At 39.1% G+C, this 19,530-nt stretch overlaps 1 protein-coding gene across 4 annotated transcripts in view; it reads right to left on the reverse strand.

Moving 5' to 3' along the window:
* Window positions 1-10,745: 10,745 nt before the first annotated feature.
* Nup62 (Nucleoporin 62kD) overlaps window positions 10,746-19,530 on the reverse strand; it is a 339,835-nt gene continuing 331,050 nt past the window's right edge. For all 4 annotated transcript variants that reach the window (XM_067100505.1, XM_067100502.1, XM_067100504.1 and 1 more), the window contains exon 9: window positions 10,746-11,255. In XM_067100505.1, the coding sequence (XP_066956606.1) occupies window positions 11,031-11,255 (225 nt within the window). In that variant the 3' untranslated portion in view covers window positions 10,746-11,030. The remainder of the gene's footprint in view (window positions 11,256-19,530) is intronic.

Here is a 19,530-nt window from a genome sequence, read left to right on the forward strand (position 1 = left end):
CCCTGATCTTCTCTGTCCTTTGAAGATAATATCTAAGCACCCTCACAGGGCAAAGAACTCTCTCTTCTTCTTCTGCCCATAAGATGTCTATTAAACTTTTAATGGTAAAAGAACGAGGCCAGGGCTGCGCTGGATTCTCATTCTTTGCAAGAAAACTCAGGATGAGGGAACACACCGCATCCCCTTGGGAAAAACCTATTCTTTTATCCATCGCGTTGATCTCAGTAACCCTTTTAGCTGTAGCTAGGGTCACCAGAAACAATGTCTTTTTAGTAAGGTCCCTCAGCGAGGAAGAATGCATGGGCTCGAAATGTGAACTCTTGAGCCATTTGAGGACTAAGTCCAGGTTCCAGGGACAAGTCTCTTCCTTCTTACTCTTGGTTGTATCAAAAGACTTAATCAGGTCGTTGAGGTCCTGGTTCATTAATGTCTAAACCTCTGTGCCTAAAAACGGAGCTGAGCATAGATCTATACCCTCTTATAGTAGATGAGGAGAGGCCTCTGGAAGATCGAAAATAAAGCAGAAAGTCTGCTACTTGCGCTAAAGTGGTCTTAGAAGATGAGATGTTTCGTCTTTTAGACTCGGCCCAAGAAGAACCCTGAAAGGGTTCAGAGGTCTGGTTAAACAAATTATTTATAACTAACTAAGTACACCAGAGTCTAAAGACTGCCCACTTAGTCTGATAGACTCTGTCAGTAGACTAACGTCTACATCTAGTGGTAGCTTCCACCGCAGCTTTAGAAAACCTCTTTGCTTGTATGAGTCTACTGATGGTCGAAACCCTGTCAGGGCCAGAGAGGTTATGCCCTGATGGAACCTCCTGAAGTGGGGTTGTCTGAGCAGACTTGGAATGGAGGGAAGGAGCCTTAGGAAGTCTACAAGGAATCTGAGAGGCTCCAGAAACCACTCCTTCAGTGGCCAAACCAGAGCTACTAGGTCATCTTGACGTTTTGGTGAGACAAATTTTCTGAGAATCCCATTTATCATCCTGAACAGAGGGAAGGCATACAGTTCCAGGTTGGACCAGTTCTTCATCACAGCATCTGTCGCCCAAGCTAGAGGGTCTGGAAATGGGGAGCAGAACAGAGGAAGATGATGGTTCCTGGATGTTGCAAGTAAGTTAAATATTGGCTCCCCCCCAGTTTCCATAGGTAGGAACAAACCCGACAGCCCAGAGTCCACTCCGTGGGGAGGATTTGCTCGTGGTGACTCAGCTCATCCGCTATCACATTGCATTTTCCTTGAATGAAGCATGTTATCAACTGGGTTTGATTTTGGTCTGCCCAAAGAAGCAGATCCTTGGCTGTCTTGTAGAGGGAGAACGAGTGGGTTCCACTTGGAGTCTGATATATGCCAATGATGTGGTGTTGTGCGCATAGATCGCCACTTTCTTGTTGCAGACCTCCCGTGAAAACTGTTGTAATCCTAAATGGATCACTTTCAACTCCTTCAAGTTAATATGCAGGTTTCTCTCCTGTTGGGACCACACCCCTGAAACTTCTTTTCCCCCCAGGAGAGCTCCCCAACCTAGATCTGACGTGTCAGAAAGAACTCTAGGTCGGGGTTCACAACAAAGAGAGACTTTCCCTCCACCAACCTGTCTGCAGAGTTCCACCACCGCAGGTCTTCTTTGATCTCCGTCATCAGAAATACAGTACACACAAGTCTTGATCTATTTTCCAATCCCAACTGACCCTTAGAAAAAATTGTAGAGGTCTCATATGCAACTTTCCCAATTTCAAGATTTATTCCATGGAAGCCAGAGTGCTTAGTAGGCTCATCCACTGATGGCTGAACAGGTTCAAAGTGAAAGGAAGAGACTGACTTTCTTCAGGCAGTCCTATACTCTTCTGGGGGATGGAAAAGCCAAAAAACTCTAAGCATCTATATTCATCCCCAAATAAAAAATCTGTTGAGGAGTCAGTTGGGATTTCTGTAGGTTTAGTAATAACCCCAGGTCTTGTGTCAACAGTAGGGTTTTTTTGAAGGTCCTTCATGCACCTCTCTTTTGTGGGAGAACATATTAGCCAGTTGTTCAGGTAGAGTGAGATGTTGATTCCTAGTAGGTGGAGCCACTTGGGCATCGGGGCGCAAGCACTTGAGTAAAAACTTGTGGGGCTACTGACAGTCCAAAACACAAAACCCGAAACTGAAAGGGTTGGTTCCTGAAAACAAATCTGAGGTACTTCCTCGAGTCTTGATGTATGGGAACGTGGAAGTACGCGTCTCTCATGTGGAGAGAGATCATCCAGTCCTCTTCATGAACAGAAGTGAGGATGGATTGGGTAGTCTCCATATGGAATTTTGTTTTCTTCATGAAGAATTTCAGGGCATTCATGTTGAGGACTGGTCTCCATCCTCCTGTGGCCTTGGGAACCACGAACACCCAGTTGTAAAACCCTTGGATTCGTTATGTTCCACTACCTCCATCGCTCCTTTCTTGAGGGAAGAGACTCCCTCTGACAGGACTGAAGACTTCTCCGATCCTATGGAGTAGGCCGTCAATTCAACGGGAGTGCTGGCCAAGGGAGGCTTCTCCTTGAAGGGGGTGGAGTGCCCTTCCTTCAAAACTTGGACTACCTACTGCTCTCTCCCTTTCACTCTCCACCTTTCCCAGAAAAGGTGGAGTCTGGCCCCTATGGGCACATGAAGGACTGGGTCCTCACTTCCGAGCAGTAGGCTTAGAGGAGGATCTCTTGATCGCTCACAAGTCATAACGAAGTGTTGCTTGCTGTTTAGGTTGTGACCTTTGTTGGGCACCTCGAAACGGCTGCCGTTGAAGGGGAGAGGAGGACTTGGGGGTGACGGTGGCCTACTTCTTGGGGCATCTAGCAGATTGAGCAAGTGTATCCTGAGTAGATTTCTTATGCAGGTGAGAGGCAATTTCCTCAACCGCTGCTTGTGGAAACAGCTGTAGACCATCCAGGGGCAAAAAAAGAAGCGCTGACTTGTGCGACAATGTGATGCCCTTAAAAGTAAAAGAGACCCGTAGTTCTCTTTTCTTAAGGATCCCCATGGCATAAAGGAGGCTATCTCTAGCGATCAGTCCCAGAAGACTTTGTCGGAGCAAGAAATCACACTACACCAATCTGCTGCAACCCCTTTCAGGAAGATAGGGAAAATCATAAATCTTTTTTACTAATGCTATGGACCAGTCCAGGAAGCTTGGAATCTCAAATACCTTGAATAGGTTCTTAAGCAAATGGTCTATCTCCAAGGCCAAAAACATTACCTTTGTAGATGAGAAGGCAGACCTACGGGCTGATTCAACAAGACTGCAGAAGTCTCCCTAGGAGGAGGCAGCCACTCCTAAGGATGGAGCTTCTCCAGTTGCGCATGATCGATATCTTCTGGAAGATAAGCGAGAAGGCAGAATACTGAAGGAAGCCTTGCCTCGTCTCCTCTTCTCTGTCAGCCTGCTGTCCACTTCATACAAGGCCTTCTTAGATGAAGAAAAGAGAACCATCTTAGGGAGTCAGTCTGACCCGACTGGCTGATCATTCAATATAAATGAAGAAGCCAGAGAAGCAGGTGCCGCTGGGGTGAAAAAATCCGAAAAATTCTGCAACAAATATCTAAGCAAAGAAGCGTAGGCCAACAGAATTTCTTCCTGGCCTATCTCCTCTTCATCCCAAGAAATTGGGGAAAGTGAAGGATCTGCAGGAGCTACTACTGGCGAAGGTGGAGCCTTCTGGAGGAGCCTCAGAATGTTGTCCAACTGCCTCTGGAGAGAAGCCAACAAAGGGTCTAGTTCCTTTGTAGTGGATGGGGCCAAGCTAGATATAGTCGGCGCCGAGTGCTTGGAAGAAGCTGCCAACACAACAGGAACTGGTGCCTGACGATCCAACGCAACTGGGAGTTCAACCAAGGAAGGGCGCTTGGGTGCCAAAGGGCTCTATACAACTGCCTGACTATCAGGCACCCAATGTTGTTTAGAAGCCACTGGGCGGTCGAACACTTACCTGGCACCCGGCTACTACGGGGCACTCAGCGACAAATGGGCACTTGCTCTCTAAAGAGCGACCTGCAGAAGTACGTGGGTGCTCCCAAGAAGAGGCATGCTTAGATGAGGAAGAAGCATGCTTATAAGTCACAGACTATAGTCCAGGCGCCACTGGTTGGTGCTCCTGAGAAAAGCGCTCGGGACTATCCCAAGCACTTGAAGAATGGGGGCTACAGGAAGGCTCTCTAAGCCTTTTGCTGGGAAGTGGAGGGGAGTGGTCCCTAAACATGGAAAACCTTTTTGGAGGATACGACTCATCCGAGAAATGCCACTGGCGCCCCTTACTAGGACTCGAGTCTCCGTAGGTTGAAGAGAGATGATGAACCTTCGAGACGCCTTTCTAATGGCTGTCTTTTGTTGCAACCTGGGACGCAACAGGTGCGACTGAGGGGGGTGACTAACCATGGGCAGACACCACCAATCTCCCTTGGGCCTATGGCATGCCTCCTCCCGGGGTTGGGGGAGTATGGCAGTGACCTTCGCCAAGGAGAATCGGTGGGACAGGCAGCCACCTCTCTACTATCACTTCACTTGCCTTTTCTCACTAAATTTTCCATGAAGAAATGCACTGATTCCCCCATTTGAGCCACTGTGTTAGCAAATAGACCAAACTTCTGATCATACTTTAACTTGAGGCTACTGCACTGGTCCAGATTGGAAGTGTGGGAGCCAGGAGAAGGAGTAGGTGGAATTGGAGGGGGCTGGAAATGGGAGAGATTAATTTAGCAGGAGAAGAGACAACAGGAACGTCAACATTACTAGATGTAAGATTCGTACCCTGGCTAGCTAAGGATTTTACTTCGGCTCTAGAAGCCACGTTCTTTTTATGGTCTCTAACTTAGAAAGGTGAGAAACTAATGTCTTCTATTTCTTCTCACCCAACTTTTTACACTCCTAGCACGTCAAATCAATAGAACATACCTGTCCTCTACAAACAGCACACAAGGTATGCGAGTCATAGCTAGCTTTTGTCAATTGAGTATTGCAGCCTTTGCTGCAATACTGAAAACTAGAAGAGCTAGAGTCTGACATAGTCAACTAGCAGTACAAGTCAAAATCAGAAAGTCTCCTAAGAGAACTAAAGTCACAATAATGGTTTCACTGAAAACTCATCTAAAAAATCAATGCTGAAGGCTACTGTATCAAAAAAAACTTCACCAAGAGGGAAGATCTCAAAAAGAATTCAAATTCAGCTGCGATTCTTAACACCATGTGTGGTCTTAAGCCGGCAGAAACAAACTGAGCTCTTGGTTGAGTTGTTCCTCTCTTACCCTGGAAGTGGGCATGGCTGGTCACCTACATAAACAAGTGTCACTACCATCGAGTAGGAAACTCTTAGCTAAGTAATTACTGGGTAAGTTACTTATTTAAAAATGGCAAGTACTGTTGCTATACTTATGGTTTTAATGCTTAACTCTTACCAGTTCCTCTGGAAAAAGGAAGGGGGGTCTTTAGGATTAGAAGTTTTTAATTCCCTCAAATTACCTATGGATAACATAGGCTGTATCCTCGTCTTTTTAATATGACAGTTAAGAAGTCAGATGTGAAAGGCTCTACCAAGCAAGCATACCATCCACCTTACCTTTGAGATACTGACTTGTGTAGAGTTCTTCTCTGCTAAAAGTGACCTTGCTCTACCCAGAACCTATTCCTGCCAATTCAACAAAGCTAATCCTTGTCAGCAAAACCTTTAAGACACACCCCATTCTAATAGCAAAATTAGCAGAACCCAGAATGAAGGGTGCATGAACACCTTCCACAATTATATATCACAGTTCTGAATCTTGTAGAATTTTTGAGGCCTTTGATCCACCAGTAAAAACAAGTGAGGGGTTCCCATATGACAACCCTATGCCCCTATAGTAACCTAATCTTGCATCCTCAGAATTACTTCCTTAAGAATGGGGGCGAGAGATTTAGCCAAGGATAAACTGCATCCTCTAGTAGATGATTCCTCCCCATCTTGACATGATTCTGCTACTGACACTTAACTGACTCAGACAATTTCTGAAGTTGGAAATTCTGCAAACCCAAATTATGACCTCTGCAAAGGAGGCCTCATCTTCGTGAACAAAGAGATCTTTAGCTAGCTATTCATCTAAATCCTCCAACACTAAGAAACCTTGTCTTGTGATGAATCAAATCTAGCCTTCTTGGCTTGATGCTATGAAGAATGAGAGGGATGAGACAAGCCCAAAATACAAGAGGTAATTGCCAGTGGAGCAACATCTTGTGAGTTTTCAGAGAAGAGGACTGAACTTTTCTAGATGGTGAAGAATCACTTGAGCAGTGGTTCCCAAACTTTCAGGTGACCCAATCATGCACCTTTGGGTATGACTCAATCCCATTTGTTTCAAACACTGCATATGATGATATATATATATATCATACATAACTGGTCGTAGGTTGAAAAAGTAAAGGACTAGAGGTGAGGCATTCAGGGAAAGAGGAGTGGGGAAGGGGCATGGAAAGATGACAAGTAGGGAGCAGGGGGAAAGGAAAAGATATGATGGGAAGGGTCAAGAAATGGGAATGAAGTGGGGGTCCAGGAAGAGGAGGAGCCAAGAAAAAGAGTAGGCATGAAAGAGGAAGAGGGGAGGGAGGGAGGGAGGGAAGGAGACCAAAGAGAAAGTGGGAGGGGTGAGGTAAGGAGAGAAAAGGGAAAGAAAGAGCAAGGAAACTGATGGAGGGCAAAGGATGACAGGACTGTGTAAGACAAGAAGGGACAAGGAAATTTGCTCTTACTTCCTACTCTCCTACTTCTCCTCTTTCTTTGGCATCCATTCCTTCAAATATGGTGGTTAGGTTAGTATCTTTTGCTTTTTGAAGCCTTAATTATGAATATACTGTGGTGCAATACTTTGTCAGCAAATGAAATGCTCAGTTTCAGGGCACTTATTTTGTCCAGTGGCTCAGAATGGATGTGGATGGTTTTCATATGCAGGAAACAAGGCACTTCCCATGTATCAAACGTGAATGGTACCCAAGGATACCATAAATAGACATACTTTTACATTTTCATAATTCTAATTACCGTATTTGACGGCGTATAAGACGCACTTTTTTAACAAAAAAAATGGCCTAAAAAATCCCCCTGCGTCCTATGTACATAATGTAGGCTCAAAATTTAAGAATTTTGGCCGAAATTATACATGAAACGTCACGTAGATGTTGTAGCCTAGCCTAACATTCGGTATTATCCTAATAACCTATTAAAAAACAAAGTTTATTATAATTATTTATCATTATCACACTTACCATCACCGCAATTACTACTGCTAGTATTATAATCAATATCTACGTTGTTATTATCAATATTTTCATTAAAATGTGTTAATATCATTATCGTCGTCTACAGCGGATCGCCGCATTCCACATTTACAGACTTACAGTACGTGTGCTGCCACCTATTGGTGTTGTTGTATTGTATTGGTGATTATCTCGAGAGCTTTACGGATAACAAGGCTTCGTTCAGTTGGTAGTTGGCAATTCCTGCTAACATTCTCTTACGCATAACAACATGGCTTGATCAATTGTTGGTTGACAATTCCTGCTACCATTCTCTTTAGGCATAATAACAAAGGCTTCGTTGAGTTGATACTTGTAATTTCGTGCTAGCATTCTCTTTTAAGAATAATAACATGGCTTTTTTCAGTTGCTCACGAGACTCGAGCCGTTACATAGGACACATTTTTATTTATTGGATTTTACCCCTTGATTGCATACTTTTATAATATATAATGGATATATATAACATATATTACCGTAGGTAACATCTTTATTAATGTTTTTGTTGATTCTGCGGTAAGAAACAATGTTTACAAATGAATGTGTTGCAATCTATTGGTAAACCTATGAGGTAGCTTTCAGCAGCAGGCGAAACATTCGATCGTAGTAAATGGCTGATTGTATAATACATATTTTGATAAATATAAATATGGTAAATAACTTCTTTATTAATGTTTTTGTTGATTCTGTTGGTAAGAAACAATATGCATATGATAACCTAATACTACAGTTTTTACTTACCAAAATCATATGAGCAAAGGCTAGGAAACCTTATTTTTTTCCCTCAATGTCCTGCTGAAATTGGGGTGCGTCCTATGCAGACATGCGTCTTATAAGCCATCAAATATGGTAAATAAATGTGTCCAGTATATATTTGAAGATAAATAAAAATCCTCAAATATGTTTGGCCTGGTTTCAAAGGGAAGAGTTCTGGTTTAAAAAATCATCGGTGACATGTTAATAATATAATTTTATATAAATACAGTAACCATAAAAAAGCCCTATCATGAGCAGGTAAGATTCCAAATCCCCCTCTGGATCACAGAAACCATGCATGATCGTGAATCCCTCATTTAACAGAGTAACATACACAAGCTGATCACACAAACCTGTTATGCCCATATGAACTCCAAAATACTTCTTATAATAACCATTATTGGTTTTATAATACAAATAACCATTATTGGTTTTATAATACAAAGATTAAACAAAAATCATGGATACTGCATTTCTTATACAGGACAATATTAATAGGTAAAAAAACTTAAACTAAATGTAAATGAATAATTTTTGATAGCATAAGAGTAACTCCTTTTGAGGATTCACTGTGGCTTCTGAAAATAGGTTTTCCTCCACCTAAACCTGTTTTATGATTATGAGTTGACTCTATTGTAAAGTGCATAGTATTGCAAATGCATTAGCCAGACAGGGAGCAATGATCTAGCATTATCATTTTTCATTATCTTATGCAGTACAAATTATGACAACACCAAGAAATGAAAAATGAGAAATGATATGGGGGAAAGAAAGGTGTGTGTGGTACAGGTACATGGGAATTTCTACTGAGTATCAAAATTCTTCCCTCCCTCTCTCTCTCTCTCTCTTTCTCTCTCATGTGATAGCCTAATACGTTCTGTAGTGAAATGGAAATGGTGTGCCGTCACCTGACACTTTGTGTTGATCATGTTTTCACTTGCTGTTATGGCACACAAAATTTTAATTTCAGTCAAAAGAATTTTCCCCCCATGGGTAACCATGCACAAGTGGATCCACATAGTGGACCTGCCTATACTGTACTGGAGTCCAAGTGTACTGTATATACAGTACAGTATATGTAAAAAATTAATTTACAAGTAAATATGTATGAATTGGTTAGGAGTGCAAAGTGAGGGTTAAAAAAATTGTTGGTGACATGTCAAGTTAAATTTGGATAACTCTTTATACTGTACTGAAAATTTGCATTTTTCAAACAAAAATCAAGAACTGAATGTTTGATTATTTGAGGATGTGGCATTCCCCAGAATAATGCCTGATGACCCCATTTGGGACTGCAGTCCCATGACTGGAAAAGATAGCACAAGAGGAAAAGGTGAAGGATGGATATCTTGATCCCTGAGCTCATTCCACTGGTAAGCAACTAACTATAGGCAATGAGAATCCCAAGGATCAACAGTCACTTGAGGATTCACTTGACCTCTCAAGCATCGTGATCAGTGATGGAGGTCTTGCTGTCCTTGGTCTTGGAACATGGTGACTTGAACTTTGTTGTGTGCCTGCTAGCCTCTTTGATTTGACCACTATATGTGTACATATTTTCAGGATAACATCAAGGAATGAGAACACAATTTATATAGGCAAGAAAACTGTGCAGGCTCATTATCTTGAACACAAATGTCCATGTGTTATAACTTTTCACTTAATAAAGTTAATTTCTTTTTAGTACATTTGTATTGTGTTTAGCAGTATCGAAACTAACACCTGTGACGTTGGTTTTGAACCATTATTTAGCATAGTTGACCAAAAATACATCTCACTGTATCAAAATGAGATGACCCATATTACATTTAACTCTAAGAAATTTTCATGGTACAATACAGTATGTGAAAACTACAGTTGTTTCTTTCTTTAGCTTTGTGTTTTATGCATTATGACAATACAAGCTTCTGAAATCACTTACAAAATTAAACAGTTAATAATAAAACCCAATATTCAACGTAGACCAATTATATGAATCAAAACGATGACTTACCTACCTCACCTTAGAAAATATATTTCCTGAAAACAAAGAACAAAAACCTTACAGCTAAATACAGTACTTGCATAAAAATTTGTAAAATGAGATGAACCAGTTGTGACTCCCACTACCATAACCCCAAAACTCATACAAAATATTACTAGAGCATAAGAAATAGAAAATACGAAGATACAAGAAAAGATTGAAACTGATGTAAAAGCTATAACACTGATGAAATGAAGGGGCAACATACAGATATTAACTCTATAAAACCATAGAATGCAATGAGGACTACTGAGATGCATCAGAAGGATGTTGGTTCAGGCAGTTGTGGTTCTGATTCACAACCAGCCAGCTCTGCTTTGCCCTCGGTGACTCATGAATGGTCTAGTGCTGAATAAGTGAATGTACTATTAAGCTAGGATAACTGCAGTGTTCATCATTCCGCACTTAATGGACTGGTCCAGACATGTGCAGTTTGAGCTTTCTTCCTAACACAACAGGGTGGTGCAACTGGGATTCCCTTCACTAAAATGGAGCATCCTATGATTAATGGTACTGTAATCAACAATCAAATACATGTATATTCTTCTTTGAGATATACCAAAATCTACACTAACTAAAAAAAATTACTATACTGTCGCTAATAAGATATAATCTATTTAGAGAAATCTGAAGACAGCTTTTCTTAATATAGAGGTTATAGAAATTAAAGCCCATTAAAGAATAATTATCCACACTTTTAATTTGACCAGCTTTTCACAAGAGAAACATCAAACAGAAATCTACAGTACATAACCATAAAATTTAGAATACTGTACTTAAAGAACTAAAAGTAAACAATTCCAGTTTGCATAAAACATTAACTTTAAAATAAAAAAAAAATTCAAGCTTGTATAAAAGATTGGCTTTAAAACCAAATTTTAGAAAAAAATATCTGTGCTAACTGTGGCTAGCATTTCCAATGGCAAAAAACAATGTACCTACACTAAAAATGCAGAATTTTAATCTCTCCGTTTTGAGTCAGCAGCCCGGGAAAGATCTTCAATCTTCTGGGTCAATAAAGCTGAATTCTGATCTACCCATTTCAAAGTGTCCATATGAGCAGAAAGTACACGAGCAACAGTGTTTACAGGGTCAGATGCTTGTGAGCCAACATTATTGCTGTTCAAGTGTTCAATTACCTTACACAAGTCATCTGTCATCTGATGTAACTGTGCATCAAGATTCTGAAACGAAACATTTTTTATTAAAAATACTGAATGAACATGTAAAAAAAAAATGCATTGTAGTAATTATGCAATCTTTATCAACGCTTGTGAAATTAATTTGTAGTAGATAGTGAAGGGCTACATGAAAATGGTGTTACCTCCGCAGTTCTTATGAATTTTATTATGAAAAAGTGAATAGAGATGGAAGAGGATGACTGCATTGGTTGATGGTGGGGTGTACCATTCCTTAAGGACTTTTTTAATTTATCATTTGAGTCAGAATAACCTTCACTTATAGAACTTTGGCGGCCCTGTCAAGTTCCTTGTGGGTGGAATGCCATGGTGAGAAGGGTAAAAGTTTTAAGAAAATGCAATTATAATGCTTTCCTTTAATCTTTCTGGGCACTCATGCCAGTCACAAAGACCTTTAAAAAATTAGTCATTTAATGGTACACTACACCAGGATAGAGCATCTGTCAAACCCTATTATTATGCCTATGTGAGCTCTGGCATCTCAGAAAGATGAATGTGCCCTACACAAAATCATCACCCTCTTGCTTCAACTGAACTATAATATGACTTGTTACAGAAACATGCCTTCCAACATCTAGGGCATACTAGTGTTGACACCATGTCCGTGATGCATGGCTCTTACATTAAGTTAAGTATAGCTTAGTTTTACCAGACCACTGAGCTGATTAACAGCTCTCCTAGGGCTGGCCCGAAGGATTGGACTTCATTTTACGCGGCTAAGAACCAATTGGTTACTTAGCAACGGGACCTACAGCTTATTGTGGAATCCGAACCACATTATAGCGAGAAATGAATTTCTATCACCAGAAATAAATTCCTCTAACTCTTCATCAGCCGGCCGGGGAATTGAACTCCGACCCATCGGTGACAGTCTGAAGCTCAACCGACTCAGCCAACGAAGGGCTTGGCTCTTACATTAGGTTGACCACAGTGTGTCCCTCCAAAATTCATGCCACATCCAGGAAAACTGTATTAGGGGATGTTATTAACCAGTAATCAGAATGACCTATTAGAACTTGATATCTGGAACATGCATTATCAATGGTACCCAGGGCAACCATTGCTTTTATATCCTAGAAGCCATTTCTTGAAAAATAAGCCCTCCCTTTACAAGATGTAAGACCCATTGCTTTTGTCTACAAATACAAGGAAAAACCATTAAAAGTGGAAGCACATCATCAACCACATCAGCTAATAATGACACCACCAATCAGGACCCAAAACCCCAAAACAAGATGCCCTGAGGAATTGATCTGAGGCTTATTCCATACCACCTTCCTTTGTCAGGAAGTCAGTGAGATTATGATAGAGGACGACCAACCTTGATAACCAGTTACCTCGCTTATAGGGAAGACGTGCTAGTTAACCAACAAAGAACAACTGAGAAGCATCCCCATAATATACACAAGACAACTTTTTCACCCACCACCTCTGTGTAAATACAACCAGTATTGTCATCAGTTTAATGAGCCTCCTAACTTCTCTAACAGCAAGCTTTGTACAATAGAAGTGAGTTGTTAAATGGCCATATTTTTCATGTTTTCTGTACTTATATAAATAATTATATATGAATTAGTGAGGCTAAACTAGATTTGTTCTAACATCAGTCTAGTACAATCTGTACTGCTGTATGGACATAAATCATACTATAACAATGAAGCTATGCCAAAAGAAATTTTGTTGATTAAAGGACAAAGCTTTAAGAAGTAACATGGCAGGACAGAATCAGAAATAATACCCCAGGGTAAATTATAGAAGTTCCATCTGTAGATGAGATTAAGGCCTGGACATGTCCTTTGCATAACCTCGGGAGAATAACATGCGGCAGTGTCAACAGATCTTCTGGGGGCATCAGAGGAGCTAGAATTCTCAGACCTACTTGAATGAGAATTTTATGAGATACGAGGCTGGCAGTGAGTGTAGATTTGTGGAAGTGAAAGCACAGGAAAGACATATGATGGAGTTTCAAGAGGCCCTTTATGTAGCACAGCATTGGAGGCAATGATGATGACACTAATGGTAATGGTAGCAAAAATAAAAAAAACAGATAGAATGATTTTTGAAACCTGTTTACAAAGTCCAGCACCTGGGCAGTTTCAGGACCAATTTTAGCCAGACCTCTGTTGAGAGAATCAGCAGTTACAATTACAGGTCTACAATTAGATGTGATCCAAACATAGAATAGCATCAAATTCTAGGCCAAACTGCATACCTCACATATACAGTAAAGCAAATCTGTAGGTCAAGAATGCTAAGCAGAGCACAAGATTACATTATGTTAGTCATTATACTGGTCATGAATAACTACTCTTTGAATAAAATAGAAATTTTAATTATATATACTAGTAAATGATCATCCAATACCCAACTTTGATTTTGAAAATTAAGGCCTCATGATTCACAATCAAAAGAAAAACAAAGTCAAGACAAACCATATTAACTTCAAGACCAGAATCTAGCTAATTCACTATAACACTAATAAATTGAAAGAAGTGCATCACATGCACCCACACCTTTATCCTCTAACAAGATACCTGAAGTGCCTTGATACATTACAACTGATATGATTAAGAGGAAGAAAAAGTTAAAGCATAAAGGTCCACACTTCCACCCCAAGATTGTGCACTTAATAATAAGACTACAAAAAGAATGGAGACCTGCACTGAGAATTTATGCATCTCTGTTGTAGCTTACCATACTTGTGTGTGTGGGGGGGGGACAAACACACACACACAAGTAAATTCCTTGTATGACAGTACAGCTTACACCTTACAATATACCTTTCCCAGCATGCTGTAACGATACTAAGGTTCTTTACAGTACAGGCAGTCCCAGGTGATTATCAGCAGGGGTTCTGTTCCCGACAACATGATGATAACCGAAGATCGCCGATAACTGAGAATCGGCGATAATAGAGCCAATTCCCAGTTATCAGCGCAGATAAGTGGGGATCGGAGCCTATAACCGGGGATCAGCGCAGATAACCGGGAAACAGAGCCGATAACCGGGGGTCAGTGTCAAAAATCTGGTTATCATCGTCACTAGACAAGTGCCATAAAACTGGATCGCCAATAACTGAGGACGCGAATAACCAGGGACTACCTGCTTTTTGCCACTGTTGCATTATTTCCTGTCATAATTTTCATTTGATCTCTTATGTCTTCTACCAAGTTGCACAACTTTTCAAACTTCATCTTGTTCTATATTTCACATTTCATTCCGAACTCATCTTTTGGGTTAGCTATGTGAGAATTCAAAAATGTGACTCTGTGGCCTGATGAAAATCTAGAAAATGGACTCTGTGGTCTTGTTGAGGTTCAGCCCTACTGTATGCTGCACAAAAACATTTTGGTCAAGAATGGACTTAAGACAGAAGTCCCACAAAGTTGTACCAGAAATTAAACATTACTATAGCACTGTGCTGTAGTTGTCATAACACCACAGTGCAATACGTCACTCAAGTGTCTGCGGTGATACTGGTTTGTCTTATCTCTTCCTTTGTCATGTTTTCATAATTCTAAGTAGCATGTGGGTGACCAGCTTTCCGGCTGTTTTTATTCCATCACTTCTCAACTTGTCATGACCTCCTGCCTTCACTGAACATCATTGTATGAATGTTGTTTACAATGTCCATACCTTCAGATATGTGTTTGATTCTATGTATCAAGGCTAGAGTTAATGCATTTTTGTCTTGTGACCAAATTAAGAGATCTTCAGGAATTTACAGGCCCTTCATGATTATATTATTTGATCAATGGTTGTGTTTCACATTCAGCAATACAGTACGCCCTCATGTGGCTCTGACTCAAGTTCAGACTAAATGTCTTTGAGCCACCACTGTTTGACACCGGATCTTATACCACACCCCATGTCTCTAATATAGGTAAGGATGATGTGAATAACTACTGACCACAACATTTATCACAATTCTTTAAGTAAATATGAGTTACTCTGGTAACTACACCTGGAGATGATCCAAGCGAAAACAGTAACTCAAGGCGTATCTCCTTAACCAGCTATTTATGTAGTTTTTGAAAAATGGTCAATAAATGCAAGCTAATATTCATATCTCCACCTCAGCATTGATCTCAAAACAGCAGGTCAACATTAGATTCACAGGCCCATTTAAATAACATCTGCCAAAGCTTGCAACAAAAATAGCCAAAGAATTAATTCTTGATATTCATAAGGCATTTGACACCATATGAAAGTACTGTACTGCACTCAATTCTCAACACAATGTAAAATAATTACATTCCTGGTCCCTTACCAGTACCCGTAACAAACTCACTAGCTAATCAGCCTTTCCAAGTACATATAGGTAATATTTATTCCATCATACAGAAACTAAAAATGGACTTAGAAATATTTTTGTTGCACACTATTGACACTGACAATTAATGGCACCCATCACAACACTTTTTACCTATAAAAACTAAAAGTCCACAAATATGACTCTGACATGTTTTGCATAGCACCAAATCTAGATGCTCAGTAAAACCTCAATTTGGCTAGAACTAAAGTTGACACATGGGCTCGCCCAACTGGATTTCAATTCTCTGTTAAAAAAAATGAAGACAATTATGTTCCACAGGGATGTCATATGGAAATAAAACTATGAAAGCAACATAAAAATCAAAGAAAAAGTACAGTTGACCCCCAACTATTCACGGTTTCACCTATTTGCAAATTTTTCTGTGGAACGTAACTCCAAATTCACTGTGCTCAGGTTCAGATAAATTTATACAGTTAGCACACATTCCAGCTTTGTCAAAGAATCAAAGAATACAGTACAAAGGAAAAGTAATGCCTGATATTTAATAGTTTTATCATGAAAAAGCAGGTTACAATACAAAAGTAGATACACCACACTAAACAGGAGTACTTTACAAGTCTAAAAATACAGAATGGAACTATTTCAATTGGCACATAAGCTAAAACAAGAAAGCTGGTTTTGCTAACTCATGTAAAAAACTTGCATCATTTATTTGATAAAAACATGATTTACTAATTTTTAAATACTACATTAATATTAATGTAAACACAGCAAAATATCAATAAAATGTATTTTTTTAAATGTTCACCAAACACTGTACAAATGTTACTCCTATCTACGTTAAAAAGAAAACAGTAAGGCTTGAATACTGTATGAAAGAAAATGTGCATGCCTGAATATAGGAGTAACTTGATTAGTTTTTGCCTTGGTAAGAGTAACAGTTGTAGGAGTGTTCAAGCATAGCTGTAAGCCATATATTTTTAAGGGTAATGTTGTAAGATGGCTTTGAAATTATATTAAAGTCTTTTAGGATGATAGTTTACAGTACATTTGATGTCTGAACTATTAAAATAGGCAGTTAAAAGCATTTTTATGATAATGGTTTAAGGTATATTTGGTGTTTGAACTATTAAAATAGGCAATTATAAGTATTTTTAGGATGATAGTTTAAAGTATATTTGGTGTTTTAACCATTAAAATAGGCAGTTGTAAGCGTTTTTAGAGAAGGTCCTAAGTATCCGTGAATTTTAGCTATTCACAGATGGTTGGTCCCTAACCCCAGTGAATACTGGGGGTCTACTGTACTACCCAATAGTCAAGTTCTTAGGTCTAACATTTGATATACACCTGAATGGGACAGCTAATGTTGCATATACAAAATGTTTGCTAAAAAACACTAAATCTAATCAGAAAACTCTCTCATGAAACCTGGGGAAACAGGTATATCAAAATTATTGTTGCTACACAAAGTAATTTTATCATCAGTACCACACTACCTGAGTCAAATAAATGGATCAGCATCTGACTCAACACTAAAAATCTAAAGGACTAAGAATCTGACCTGGTGCTTTTACATCATCTCAAAATGCACTACAGTCGACCCCTGGTATTCATGGGGAATGTGTACCACGACCACCCCCAACCCCTTGAATAGCTAAATTCCACGAATACCTGACACCCTTCTAAAAGGCTTATAACTGCCTATTTTGATGCTGTAGTTCAAACACCCAAAAATCCCTCTGAAAATGCTTATACCTGATTATTTTAATAGTTTTATCACAAAAAGTGCATTTTTGTCACGAAAATATGAAAATACAGAAATTTGTGAATTTTTTCTCTATGAAAAATACCCAAAATAGCAAATTTTCTAAGAATAATGTATATATTCGTGGATTTTTCACAGTAAAATCCATGAATAGGTGAAGCTGCAAATCCAGAACCACAAATAGGTGGGGTCCACTGGACCAGATGGAAAGCAGTGAACCGCCACTGTCTCCATACCCTGACCCCCAACTATGTGAAGTGCAATAACAATAGTACAAGCAAGCCATTCTCCCAGTAAAAGTTGTTTGAACAAAGAAATTTTCATACACAACCATCCTCGCCCTTCCCAATTAGAAACTGGAATGCAGAATTTAGGCTAAAGGTCATAGCACTGAAAGGGAAATTGACAGTATGAAGGTTTGAAAGGTGTAATGGGAGGAAAACCTCACAGTTACATTATGATACAAATGTTAGAAGAGGGTTGAGGAGAGCAAGATGCAAGAAAGAGAATTTGAACGTAGGTACAGTAAAAGGAATGAAAGAGGTTGCAGCTAGGAGGTGAAGGGACACTGCAAGGAACCTTAAGTAGTGCCAACAGTGCACCTAGAGGTGCACTGACAGCACTAATTCCCTACAAGGCCTTCCCAATTGGAGCTAATTTTCTAAATAAATCAACAAATATGGGAATAAAAATTTCTCCAGAACTAGAACTGCCTCCCCCTCAGACTGCCTGTGAGGTCACAACTTGTACTCATCAATTTGTCTAAGAACTATGCATACAACCTTGAACATCTTAAATAGCACACAAAAAGAATATATGAGGCAAAGGTCAACACCATGCAATTTAAACTGACTGTTCCAAATCTATAAAATGCCTTTTTAATGTCACTGTATAGAGAAATTATTCAGCTGCAAAACACCACAAAATTGGAGCAGTCTACCTTTGAAAAATGTTGCAGCTATCGTCTTTGAACAAAAATGTATAGAATTTTTTTTTTTGTGGAAAACGTGACACTACTTTGTCATTCATTTTTCATATTTTCTTGATATAATTACAATTTTATGCACTGTAATAACTAGGTAATTTATTTGGGTGTGCTATACATAAAAAAATTAAGAATTAATCGTTTTTTTGGGGGGGGGGAGAAAGTGGAAAATATTCTCATATCTGATAACTTCTACTCATTATTCCTCCTACATAGAGTTATTTTCAGAGGCTTTTTATGTCACTTTATAGAACACTTATTCAACTGCAAAATGAAACAAAATTGAGCAATGTACCTTGAAAATTGTCAGAGTTAAGCATCTTTGAACAAGAAAACGTATAGCAAGGTTTTTGTGCTTGTCACGTACGTGACAGTCATTTTATTATGGAAAATGTGATGCAACTTTGTCATTCATTTTTTCATATTTTCATTGCTATATTCACAACTTTTTTGCATTGCAATAACCAGGTAACTCGCCTCAGTATGCTATACATAAGAAACAAAGATGTTATCACAAATAGTTTTTTTTTTTTTTTTTTTTGGGGGCAAATTTTTGAGGGGAGAAAGGGCAAAATTTTCTTTTATCTTGTAATTTCTAATCATCATTCCACCTACATAAACTTAATTTGTTTTTTTATGCCATTGTATAGAGCAATCATTCAGCTGTAAAATGAAAATTGAGCAGTCTACTTGAAAATTGTTGGAGTTATGCATCTTGAACAAAAATACGTATAAACATTTTACACCTACTGTTCAAGTCACTGCGCTCCCCACAAACATTCTATAAATTAAATGAAGCTGGAATAAATATTGAAAATACAATGGATCCCAGCCCCATGTCAGCATAAAGAGAAATGTGGATGTTGGTATAGCAAATAAAGCTGCAGTTACTATGACCAGATCAAATGCAACCATCCCAGTCAATCATTACTTAAAATCTCTTAAAACCCAGCTTGCTTAACCCTTTCAGGGGGAGGAGGTGTCAAAATCTATCTGTGCCAGCAAACTCACTCTTCAGTAACTCATAATTTTATTTGATCTTTGAGTAACATTTTACTTCATGCTACACTAATAAATCTGGTGTAACTTTAAAGCTACATAGTTGAATTTTATCATATGTTTAAAAATGTAAAAAAATATATATATATAAAAATAAAAAAAAATTTTTAAAAATCATGATCTATTACAAAAAACCAATCGTCCAGCCATTTGTAATGTTTATGTTCTCAGAATC

Source organism: Macrobrachium rosenbergii, chromosome 56, assembly GCF_040412425.1.
Source record: "Macrobrachium rosenbergii isolate ZJJX-2024 chromosome 56, ASM4041242v1, whole genome shotgun sequence".
Lineage (NCBI taxonomy): Eukaryota > Metazoa > Arthropoda > Malacostraca > Decapoda > Palaemonidae > Macrobrachium > Macrobrachium rosenbergii.